We start from the raw sequence: 13,124 nt of genomic DNA on the forward strand, positions 1-13,124 counted from the left end.
AAAATCAGTTCAGCATGTTCAGACCAAGTTATCACTTGGTTAAATTTTCTAAATTTCTAGCTAATATTTCTGAAAACTCCATTCTCCCTGAATTTATTTAAACATACTTAAAACCCCTCATGCTATTAAATTTGCACAGGAGCAATCCCCACAGAGTAAGTGAACACGATTCAGATTATGACTACAGGGGTTTATTGGGCCTTTCCCCGTAACCTGAAGCTCTGACATAGAAAGCAGAATAGGGAAGGCCAACTCAAATGAGAAGCCTCAGTACAAAAGGGGATCAAAAAGCAGGAACAGAAAGAAGTAGAAGAAGGGAAGTTTGAAAGGACTGGAGTTGAACAGTTCAAGGCTGGATGAAAAAAAAAAAAGGGGCCATGCCCACAAAATCATGCTTCACCCCAAACTGAAACCCATTGACAGTATGTGTTCTGTACACATTACTTTCATGAACTTAGTTAAGCCAAGAACAAGCTGTAGAGTTGATCAAAAGACTCCAACTTGGCTGATGAATCATGTGAAGGTCATCATCCTAACATGTAACAGAATCTGTGGTTTTGCTTAAGTATTTTACTTAAGCTCTAGGAATTTAAAAGAAAACTGCAATTCTTGCAAATTTTGCAAAGCCATACACAAAAAGTTAGGAAGTAGAGGAGTAAGACTGCCTGTACAATTTAAATCCTACCATTTTGCATGAATAACCTATAGCTGTCTAAGTTACAAAACCATTTTTCTGACAAAACGCTACCTCATTCAGTGCCCATCAGCAATGTTCTGAATAATTAAGAGGTTGTTTGTTTATAGAAGTTCTATGTTGTTTCTTGCAGAATTTTGAAGATGTAGAGAGAATGACACAGCTAGTTGAAAGAAAAGTGGGTCTCAATTAAGGAAATTAAATATTTTGCTTCTTTTCTCTTCCCTAATGAAAAGTTCTTAATTCCTGAATAATTGGTATGTAACTTAAACTAAAACTTTTCACAAGTGACAATTTATTTTTTGGTGCCTAATTTGAGATTCACACAAACAGCAAACTTGGAGACAGTCTATGGATGTTCTGTTTTCAAAGAGCTATATATGCTAAATATTTCAGAAAAAAACACAACTTTTTAGTCTTCTCAGATTGAACATTGAAAAGAGAATGATTTTCCCAAACTCTGTGCTCTTACTTACATCTGTAGAATGGAGATCACACCACCCTTCTCCTAACACTGTTGTGACAAAGCAGATCAGTATCTATACTGACCAGCACAGTGCTTCTCTTCTATAAGATGTTAGAAAAATTGACAATTTTATCTCTGGGATGAGTTTGAAAAGCATGCAATAAAGAGATAAAGCCACATTAAACAATGAGGAAAAGGAAGGTATCAATTAGCTGTGTTTTACAAATGCTACCTGTAGGAAAAGATAGAATCATATAACTGAAACTTATGAAAATGTGACCAAGTCTGAGGACACACAAAGTTTCTGCGACATTTCACAACTTGCATTTTTTAAATTCTAAAACCTACAAGTAATAACAAAAAGATTACACAAATGAAGATCTATTTCTGTATACAAAATTAGTACATTCATCTAACTACTGAGACACCTGCTTATTATTGGTATGTACAATATTCTAATAATTGCTTAAAAGCAATGCTTTTGCACTTCTTGTAAATTTCGACTACATGAAACAGAGAAAAACTAAATAAAGAAATAATGAAACAATACATGGTAATAGTACCCTAAATTTAGTTACAGAATGTATAAAATGTCACAACAGCCTAAAAACTGAGAAGCCTAAATATGTTCTGACATACTTGTTAGAAAATGGGAATGGAAAACTATTATATCTCAACTTGCATAGTCATGGAAAAAATAGGTGTAGTTTAAATATGAAAAAAGAGGCAAATTATCTCAATAACAGCAAAACCTTCTTTGTCAATGTCGTTCTAAAGCAGGTGTTACTGAAAATTAATTATAATTGTTTTTTGGAGAAAATGAACTGCTTATACATACATAGATATAGATTATAGATGTATATACATATACATTTTGCATATATTTATATAAAAATGCTAATATTACTAGGAATGGAAAATTTGCCAAAAGCTTTGAAATATGCATAGTTTATTTATGTCATATGACATGTTCCACTTACTCTTGCTGCTGGCTAGAGGCAGCGGGGGTGGGGGGGGAATATCTCTAAACACATGTGGACATTTAGGAAGTTTCCCTATAGAAGGGAAGTTATTATTATTAGCCCACATAGCACCAGGAAGACTCCAAAGGGAAATTTAGCTGACCTTATGCTGAGTAAACAGAAATTAGAAAACTCTGTTTCCTGCCCTTTCTGAAATTTTATTTCCACCCCACCACACCAAACAAGTAGGCTGAGATGAGAAATGGTATGAATTACTTCAGGCAGCATCTTGCGAAACTAAGCACTTAACTGGGCTTGCAATAGGCTAGAAGGGCACAACAGTCTGATTACCCCTGAGAGAAGGCAGTAACTTCCACCTACTTCTATTGTTCCTCCCATTTGAAGATCATACAGAATTTCTTTACCTAGCTTTTGATATCTTCTGACAATAAAAACTTGTTTTTTCTGAAGACATGGAATACAAGTAAACAATTCTCTTTCAGACCTAAAGAATATGGTGCTCCATATTCAGCAGTTAATTGCAACCAACAATTATACACGAAAAGCTTTCAATATTGATTTCTAGGAGTTGAGAAGACAGGGGCGGGGAGATAGGGAAAAGAAAGAGAAAAGAGATACTCTTTCTATCTAAAGTCTGCTAACTGCCATTATGCTAAAGGTCTTGAACAGATCCTTTTCCTGAAATAACATATTACATGTTACTATGATAAAAGCAAAAGCAAAATCAAAGCAGCATGCTTATTTTGGGAAAAACAGTGAAGTTTGTAAAGGCCTTTATTTCCTCTGGGAGTTTTTGCCACAATTTGAAATAATATTTTGATTTAATTTCTAGGACAAGCATCTTTTATTTATGAAGAGTATTTTCAAACTTGTAACACTATCTCAAGTGATTGGTAGGAAAAAGAAAAAAACAAATAAAGGCAAGAGTGCCTTAGAGCCTCTCTCAGAGGTCATCACTGGATAGTTTTGCTACGATGTTTTTCTCTCTGGCCTAATTCAAAAGTTTTTGAAAGCACAGAAGTCTATCCAGTCCAAGCAAAACTCATATGCATACAGTTTAAGATCCCTATATAACTTTAAACTAAGCAGTGCTGTCTTTTAGCTTCCCTTTGGTACGCTTCAGCCAGGAATCGCTCATGAATGACCTTAATGAAAGGAGAGCTATTTTACCAACTGCTAAGAAATGGAAATCCACTCAGCAAACTCATATTTTCTTCTTAAAATCACCTGGAACAGGAAAACATTACTTTTCCAGGTCTCTCGTCCTCTTACATTCAATTCACAAGAGCAACCTCTAGACAAAAACATGAAAACAGGGGAAGATGATCCAAGAAGGGAAACAGCAAAATAAACTGCCATGCCCTTAACCTTCTCTTCTGCCTTACCTCACAAAGGCAGATAATTGCATAATCAAATCTTTAAGACAAAATTATTGATTCATTGTTCTATATTAATACCTTTAATGTTTTTAAGGAAGTCCTGCCTATATATGGAGTTGCTCAGAATACCAACTCCATACTGAACTCACACTACTGCTCTAACTTTACTAACTTGAGGGCTTATCTATGATTCAGTTGGTTACTTAAAATCAGTAAGTAATTTGTGCTGAAATCATCATACTTTAAATATAAAACAGTCATGTATTTTTGTACTGTTACTGTATTTTAATTAATCTGAAAACGCAGACATTTAGAACTCAGTCAAATTTAAAATCTAACAAAAACTGTAAAATACTTCACAACCACTAAGGCTAGAATGTCATGTATTGCTTGTATCTGTTACACTGGCAGACTACTGAGATACCATGACACGTGTTCTCACATTTCAATATTCAGAATCAGGCTACATATTGTACTAGTTAATAGTAACAACAGAAGCATGTAAGAAGGGGGGGGGGGGGGGGGTGGAGAAAGAAAAGCAGACTAAGTTACTTCCAGAACTTGGTCCTTTTTTTTCTTTTTTTTTTTTTTTTTGTTCATAAAGTGCAGGCTGCCAGTACTTGTGTGTCATCATGTAAGAAAAATTAAGATTAGACTACACGTTAAGAAATAGTTTTCAAGATACCAGTAATACTACTAAGAATTGTTACCTACTAAATGGTCAAGAAGCCAGAGCCCAGAATGTCAAATTTAGACTAAAGAAATACAGTGTTTTAAAAATTAATCTTCAAATAGACTTATTGCATACAACTACTCTGGCTAGGAAAAAAAAAAAAAAATCTAGATTTAAACAAAGGCTTTAAAATGACAGTCAGAGTGTATTTTTTACACTCGTGAATGTTCCAATACTTGAACTCATTCTAATTCAGTCATTATTTTATTACACACATGCACATATATGAGATATCCTAATATGCATTTCAGGTTACTGTAGTGTTAATAAACAGAACTATGACATATAAGCTACAGCCAATTCATTGCCTGTGAAGAAGTTAGCACAAACATTATAAAATTGAAGTTAATAGCGTATTTAAGATTCTTTTCCCTAGGACTTGGAGACAAAAAATGCACTAGTTTACTGCATAAGCGTGTATATTCATATGTATGTCTGTGTATGCACGTAATTTATTTTGAGTATCAATCTATATTGACACGGAGAAAGCTAAGTATGGGCTAATATTACAGGCCTGAAGAACTTCAAGTGTTTAAAGAAAGCAGCTTCTTAAGGAGCTGACTATTAATCATCAACCAGAAGTCACATTGGGATTATAAACATAATACAGTAGCCATTCCCTTGCCTTTCACTTCACTCAACAAACAACTATGGTGTGTTTAGTACAACACAAAGTACTTGTGCCTGCTAATGTATTACTAATTAGTGTATCTATATCTAAATGTATAAATATATATACATACAAACATATTTATGAATATATACTTATGTTTATACACAAACTTGCTGCATGTTTGGATTTGCATTTTGTTTAAGTATGAAATATTGAAATTGTATATAATTTCTAAATTTAGCTTATAATTTTATCTGGGTCTAGACTAATTCCTATCGAAATCAATGAGGAAAAAAAAACAAACACCAAAAACACCTCCCCCAAAAAACTTTTCTCAGTCTCTCTGCAAAGAAGATAGCATGTTAGAACTATCTTTATCCACAATAAATACCACCTTATTTATTTCTGATAGAGAAGTATTTATCAGTAAAGCTGCCAAGAATGACTTGATGTATGCCAGAACCTTCAGAGCACCAAATTGGTATACATTTTTTAAATCTAAAATTTGCAGTTGTGCATTTTTTATTGTTTCTGAAGAACATTACTCAGAAAGCAGCAGAACTTGGAACACTTTCTGGGAAATTGTTATAGTGGTGGTGTTATTAAAAATCCACAGGGTAGACTTCCTTAATTAGCATACTGGTCTCCAAATATTTAATTCCTTCTCTGTCTTCTCCACCGTAAAGAGAATTCCTTATCCGTGCTTCCAAGGGTCTATTGCAGACACTATCAATCCTCCTAACCCCACAAGCTATGTCCCAGTACCTTTGTATGGCCAAAAGCCAAAAGAAATGCACTATTTACCTGAGAGAAGTGAAGGAAAATAGAATTCTGGGAGCAGCTCAGAAGCACGAGATGACAATAGCTCTCTTCAAGCCCCACCACTCTGCTGTAAAAGGAACTGAACCGTTGCCCAGGTCCCAGGGACAATCAGTTAATGTCACCCTCAAATGCCAGAAATGAGGATCACCTAGCATAATGGCAAAACACTATTGCTTGTCACAACAATCACACCAGAAGACCTTCACCTGAACCACTCAGAAGCTGAAGAATACTCAGAAGAACAAACTGGCCACATTTCTATATTTCGTATCTGGCATTGTTCCACATCTATTCCTATGATCCTATCTCGAACTCTTATTTGCTATTACATTTCATTCCAGACCGATCACTTCTTTTCTATTCTAACTATCAGCTTTGTATCTTCAAATTTTTTTTATACAGTGCAATCAATTTTCCTCAGTAAGTACATGAAAACAGTCTCCTTCAAAGCATTTTTAGTTGCCTTTCAACACCAATCACAAGGCAGATGCCAACAGAATTCCTACCAATTGATATTTCAAATGTTCTGGTAAGTTCTGCAGCAGAACTCCTTGGGACAGACACTGATTGGTTTTGACATACAAGCTGCACTAATGTATTACTCAAATTCAGGGATGAAGACATATAGCCTATTGCTTTATATACATGTTCTTAAGAGAACCATTTGCAAATTCAATTTTTTTTCCTAGAACTAGATATATCAGTAGCTGAGTATCAGCTGTCTTCAAATATTACAGACTCAGAACACAAACCTTGATTATAGAAGTTTTCTGCTTAAAATTTTTGATCACTGCAAAGACCTGAATTAAAAAATAGGTATCACTGATGTTAATTCAACTGGTGAACATAATATTTTTCTTTTTACTTAGAACATCTTGAGCTTCATAACTTATTAAGGAATTAATTAAATATAAACCACAAATTTTAAAAAGTCTTATAACCTCAACATAAGAGAAAAGAACAGGTTAGCAGAAAGAACTTGCTAATGTGCATTAACATGTTGCTAGCAAGTTTACTGAAAGGTATTTCTGAAGCAGATCAAAAACGCTCAGTTATGAAGGGTGGCAGATGTACATGGATAAACTTGCCAGAATTACTTGATAGTGCTGACAAGCAGAACTTACTGTGTCAACTGTGTCAATATATTGCTCAATATCTGAGGGGGGGGGGGGGGGAACCAAAAAGAAGAAAAAAAGGCAACAGGAATGCAGGCAGGAAATATTAAACTCTTATATGAATTTGAATTTCATTTTTATCAATGTAACTAAACAGTTGCCTCCTATCAATAGCATGATTTTGAGACTTCTTTGGCAATTTGTTAAGTATAGGAGCAATCAACATCAACCCAGATTACACTCTTACATGCAAAATTCAGCAGCTTGTATTAAAAAGAGCCTAATAGGAAAAAAAATACGAGTTTTCTGCGTCTCTGAAATCAGACTGTTATTCCAGCTGGTGCTGAGAGTACTCTAAGTATTTGCTTTCAGATGAACAGGAAAATATCAGGTTAAATTCACAGACAAGAAAACAAGTTTCCAAATTGACATATTGGCTAATACCTTAGCTTTTCAAAACCTTAATTTTAACGTCAAAGGAACTTTTCTTTAAAACCATTTCTCTACTTTTTTTTTCCTAGTGATGATTAAATATCTGCTAGTTTAATTTGTGACAATTTACAGTCACAATAATAAAGTTGTGTATTCATTAAAGACGTATCTCACCAACCAATCCACAGAAAAAAGACCATTTACTGTTGGTTTTCCCTACTAATTCCAATTTATCAGAATTTGTAATGTCTTACATGTAGACAATTTAAATAAAAGAATAATTGTAAATTGAAACACATTTCACACTCCCGAAAAATGACTGGGAGCTATATTCGTTAGTTTTTGTGTTGCTGTGCTCTGTGCAACATAGTAGTTTTACTAGGCATATTGTGTCTAAAGTATACTCTTTCTCCAGACTTCAGTGCTTCAGAGACATTGACCAGCAGTCCACCAGAAGCCACTCCGCTTTCATTTAGGGTAGCCAATAAAAAATTAGCAACTCTCCCTTTAAACAGAATGAAGCAGCAAAATGAAATTTCAGGGCTGACTATAAGGTGCCCTCTTTGAATGGGACTGTAATGTGCACAGGAATGCATACATTTTACTTCAGCAATCTCTTAAAGTAAGGGGGGGGGGTGTTGTTGGATTTTTTTTTTTTTTTTTTACTTTGTTTCTAATACTAAGTGTCAATCTTAAGTGGCTATTCTTGCCACAATGATAAGTTAAAAATGTTTGAGAGTTCATACTTTGTTGAGAAAGCAATTACCTAAAGAGAAAGCACATATGAATTTCACCATATTTCAAAACAGAAATTTTTGATTTGTCTGAACCTAAAATGCTAACCTAGAAGAAATTTGAGATTCACTTGGCCTTGTATAGATATAACTGCAAGTGCATGCTCTGCTTTTTTCAACTTAAAATGGATTTCACACCATGACAGGTTTCATTCTGCATTAAAATTGCAAATCTTCTATGTGGCCCAGTTTCAGCTACAATTGATCTGCTTTGTCGTCATAGATTAAAAAAAAAAGTGAAGGGCACTGCAGCTTTAAATATTTCAGAGCTATGTAGCTAGTAAATAGACTCCATTGCAATATGGCTCTGAAGGTCGTGTCCTATTGTCTCTTTTCTCTGCAAATATTTTGAACAGCATAAAATGCCTTATTTTATACAATACCTCCCTACCAATTCTAAATCATGTCAATTGTATTAGGCATTTCCTTACTGGAAAGGACAGAAACGCCACTCTTTCCATACACACCCACACTGCTTCTAGATGTATTTAAAACGTCCACTGTGACTGTAACAGCAGGGTGTACCTATCAGATGTATATAGCTTTTCATATGTATACCTTATGCCAACAGACTCCCTGTTAAATCCCACCACAACATAAGGACAATTAGTTATTTCAATGGTGATAAAATAATTAACTGGATTTAGTTCAAGAAGCATCTCTGGCTAAAATTAACAGGCCAGTTAGAAAACTGAAGCCAGCAATTTTAACATCTCCTGTTTCTCACATATGGGAGAATGTGAAAAAAAATTATAACACACAGCACCAAGAGAACAGTCTGCCAAACCTGTTTTTCATGAAGGAAGGCTACTACCTTTTGGATGCTACCCCCCCCCCCCCCCAAAAAAAACAAAAAACAAAAACAAACCAACAAAAAAACCCCAAAGCCCTGTCACATTTAAGAATAAGTTACAAGAAAAATAAGGCTAAAAACCTTAAGCCAGAATTTGGAATCTTTGTGTATGCACTCCCTAGGACCAACCCCACTTCTTTCATATAAGGTGACTATTCAATGCAAGTATGAGTTACGGAGATGCCTCTCAGAACAGTAACATGAAATACACTCCTGCAAAAAATACAACTTTGTGCTAGCTGTCACCATGTAGAAGGTGCATGTAGTCATTTACCTGAAAAGGCAACAGATTGTTGCCATTGTCCGTCCTGAACGCGTTGTCTTCCATCCAGGATTTGGGGGTTAAGGGTGCAGCCCGTGGGAACTTCGGAGGGGCAATGACATTGCTGGAGAATGGTTTTTTAAGGGGTGAAATGGGATTGAGGGGGGAGGGTACGCCGACCCCCACTCCCACACCGACCCCCACTCCAACTGCCCTTCGAGGGTCCCTACCAGCCTGCAGCCCACCCCAAGGGTTGGAAGGTGTACTCCACGCTGCGTTTTGATGGTTATTCCAGCTGGAGGAGGAAGAAGAGGAGGCAGAGGAGGAAGACGGTTTGCTGGTCATGATGGGCTGATGGCTGTAAGCAGCATTTCTCTGGGCAAAAGGTGCCTGATTAGGGCTTACAGGTGACCTCCGCTGCTGCTGCTGCTGAGCTTGCTGCTGCTGCTGCTGATGTTGGTGGTGTTGAGTCTGAGCTAGGCCAATTTGAGGCGAGAAGGTGCCACCAAATACAGGGTTGACATGGTGTGGAAAATTCTGGAAAAGCATTGTCCCATTGACTGGAGTAATCCCTTGGAAAAAGCTATCATCCACCGTGTTTGTGGTCCCTGTAGACCAGGTGCTGCCGAAGGAGGGAGACAAGGAGGTGCCAGCTGCAGGTTCTTGTTGAGGCTGGTGAAAGCTCAAGCCAGGCAAAATGGGAGACTCCATCTGCATCTTCTCCTTGCTATTTTGGGAAGGAGCCGATGTGCCGATACTAGTCACTGAACTGTTGTCTTCTGGTTTGGGTGTTTCCGACGAGATAGGCGTAGAGGGGGCTTCTGCTGAGTTTGGATCTTGCTGCTGCTGCTGCTGCCGCTGCTGCTGGGGCTGGGCTTTGCTTTTGTCCATCAGTAAATCATCCTGCATGGTTTGCGCAGCTGAAACAGTAGGGGAAAAAACCACAAAGACAGATTATTAACATTGTCATTCATACCACAAACCAGGCTGTTTTAATCATTTGCCGGTCAAAAATCTCGTCCTATTGCTAGTGCTATGCTACAGCAAATTGCAAGGCAAACCCGTAATCTTCCCCCTCCCCCATTTAGGAATATGTAACCTTTGATCGTGCTAGATTGCCTTTAAAATATTTTTTAAGATGCTTCACCCTTTTTGATGCCTTGTTTCCCTTCAGTCTAAATGAGAGATGTGCTTATAGGGCAGAGATATACAGCAATTTCGCCACGTCTCTTTTCTCTTACACCGGAACTCAGAGCTCTCACCCTGCAATGAGAAACTGATTCTGGTTCCTGTTTTTCCAAGCACCCTCCTCCTCCTCCACCTCCTCCCCCTAGTTATTTGCATACGTCAATAAATACTGCTGCGTCCTTCAGCAAGGTTAAAAAGACACCAGTCTTCACTCTTCTCCACCCACTTTTCTATTAGGGGACCTTTAAAGGAGCCGGGTACCGATTTTCCTTAATTAACAAACAAGCTTTCAATTATTTAAATTTATCAGAGAGAAAGCACACACGAAATCTCGCACTGATATGGGAGCCGTTCTTAGCAGCACAATCGTTTTCTGGCCTTTTGCTGCCGCACAGCTCGCTGCTTGCTTAGGGCACGAGAAGCGATCGCAATGACGGGGCGCGGAGGGGGGGTGTATAGGCACTTCGTGTACAAAGCCACCGACGGGTCTTATATTTGCCTTCAGTGACCTTACGATCTTTCTGTGTAAAACACTATATTACATCAAAGCAGTCCTCTGCTTAAAGGTATTTCTACTCGCTATATTTCTATATATAGGAAATAATCAGTAATTTGTTCATTTGAAAAAAATGTCCAAATGAGCAGATGTGGGAGGTATTATTCGACTATGATGTTTCTGATGCTTTCACAATGAAAAATAAAAATGGGGGAAATCAAAATACTTAAAATATAGACATGCCACTTTTTAAAAGCCATCTTTATATGCACAAGACAAAGACTAGTGATGCAAATTATTTGCTAAATCCATACACAAGTTTAAACTTTAAATGTATGTAGAATGGTTAAGTTATATCTGCTAGAAAAGGTGCTTCCTATGAAATAGGACAGATCATGTAATTTGATTACTGTTCTGAAACACAATAGTACTAATGCATAAACAGACATCAATGAACAGCAATTGTATGAAACTAGAACAAGAACCTCCACATTTTGCAGACTTTTAGTCAATTGAAGAGATCATTCTAAATCTCAGAAGGGTCTTAAATGAGCCAAAAATCACTTACTTTGAGTAACTACGTTAAAGATGGTCATCGCTGAATACCTAATTGCATTTCTGTTGAGTTAATCATATGACATGTACATTCCTATGATTGCCTTTTTTTTTTTAGGATTGTTGTTTTAGTGTAACAAAGTACAGCCAAATCAATTAACTGTTTAAGAAAGGTGGCAAAGAGTGAAATCAACGACCTTCTCCTGTCTGACATCAACAGTTTTCAGATGGTCCATGTGTATCTTTAACATTTTTTAAGAGAAAGAAAAAAAGAAACAAATCTCTTCTGAGCTATACATACACTTTTTAGTTGAAATGAATGTCAGGACAGGTTTCTGCTATCAATTGAGTTACTGCTTATGCTCCCTCTTATTTACCTGCCCAGTATGTAAACTGAGCAGCAAGGGCTCATGGACAGAATATGCAGTGAAACAACATTAAGGGAATTTCCTAAGAAGAATGGAGTAAACTATTGCATCTGTAACAGGCAGCTCTGCTGCTGTTGCTGGGGGTGCAGAAAACCTTGCGAGACATTTTAATGCAATGCTGCAGTAAGCCATAATACACCAAGCTCCGTGTAGCTTTCCATTAGCTTCATTTCTATCAAAATCACTATTACTCCTAAGGCTAAATAAAATTACTGATGATTCCACATCAGAGAGAGAAAAAGATTATATGTATCCCTCTCCTCGTTCTGAGCTATCAGTATAAAAATATATTTAGAGATAAAAACATAGCAGCTGAAACGTTAAAATTCTGTCGTCAATAAAGTATATTTAAATCAGTTAGTCACCAGGTTATCTATAGTGGCTAGCACAGCACTTGTTTCAAATATGTACCTTGACTTAGCCAGCTGTTTTTGAACTTTATCCTAAGGACTGTAACCCACATTCATTTTCATATTGCTTCTTAAAGGTAAAAATCACTGCACAATTCAACCCTCTCGTCAAGGTCAAGACCTACCTTTAATGAATGAAGCCAGTCCAAATGGAAAAACACTGGATAATAAATTACTTTGAAAGACAGGCCAGCCAGTGTCTAATGTTGGACTAATATGCAGTACCTCTTGATTATTTGTTGGTGTAAGTATTTGTACAAATTTACAATCCAGTACAGGAAATCTATATCCCCATAGCAATACCAGCTCTGTTTGCATGCAGTAACCCATGCAGTCAACACAGAAATTTTTAAGGAACAGTTACCTTTGGATTTTCTGTATTTAAAGATCAACAGAATGACAGTATATTTATTTTCTTCTTTCAGGTTTGGTATATGACAAATAGTCAACCACTCTGGCAAGAGCACTTTGACAACTGGAAGCTTTCAGCGCATGCTCTCCCAAGGAATCATGGGGTTTGAAGTCTTATCTATAGCTGGCATTTCACTGCTGCCTAACCTGAAAGGAAAAGGGCTCGAAAGGAAACGAAAATACATGCACACTCCATCTTTCCAGCGAAAATTGCTGCAATCTGAATCACCAGCTCTGAGAAAATAAATATCTGTCAGACTGAGCTGAAAGTAATTAAATAAGAGATTTTAACAGTTTCATTTATAAACCCAGATCAAATAGCTGCCTCTTCAGAACAACAATCACTAGACAAAGAAATAGTTCTAGCATTTCCAAACTTCCTTCCAAACCCCAGACTTCTAGTATAAGAATTATAAGCTCATACCAGCTATAAAATATACAGCTATTACAAAGGAGATTGTGTCATGTTGCTTAGCTAAAGAAAATATTA

At 36.7% G+C, this 13,124-nt stretch overlaps 1 protein-coding gene across 6 annotated transcripts in view; it reads right to left on the bottom strand.

Moving 5' to 3' along the window:
* CPEB3 (cytoplasmic polyadenylation element binding protein 3) overlaps positions 1-13,124 on the bottom strand; it is a 99,889-nt gene that overhangs the window by 81,355 nt on the left and 5,410 nt on the right. For 2 of the 6 annotated variants that reach the window (XM_041127487.1, XM_030031534.2), the window contains exons 1-2: positions 12,588-12,683; positions 9,159-10,066 (exon numbers count right to left, since the gene is read on the bottom strand). In XM_041127487.1, coding sequence (XP_040983421.1) covers positions 9,159-10,055 — 897 coding nt within the window. In that variant the 5' untranslated portion in view covers positions 10,056-10,066; positions 12,588-12,683. Of the gene's footprint in view, positions 1-9,158; positions 10,067-10,293; positions 10,431-12,587; positions 12,684-13,124 lie in introns of those variants that run through there. The other 4 variants (XM_030031538.1, XM_030031535.2, XM_030031537.1 and 1 more) reach the window with 3 other exon arrangements.

Source organism: Aquila chrysaetos, chromosome 11 (assembly GCF_900496995.4).
Source record: "Aquila chrysaetos chrysaetos chromosome 11, bAquChr1.4, whole genome shotgun sequence".
Taxonomy (NCBI): Eukaryota; Metazoa; Chordata; class Aves; order Accipitriformes; family Accipitridae; genus Aquila; species Aquila chrysaetos.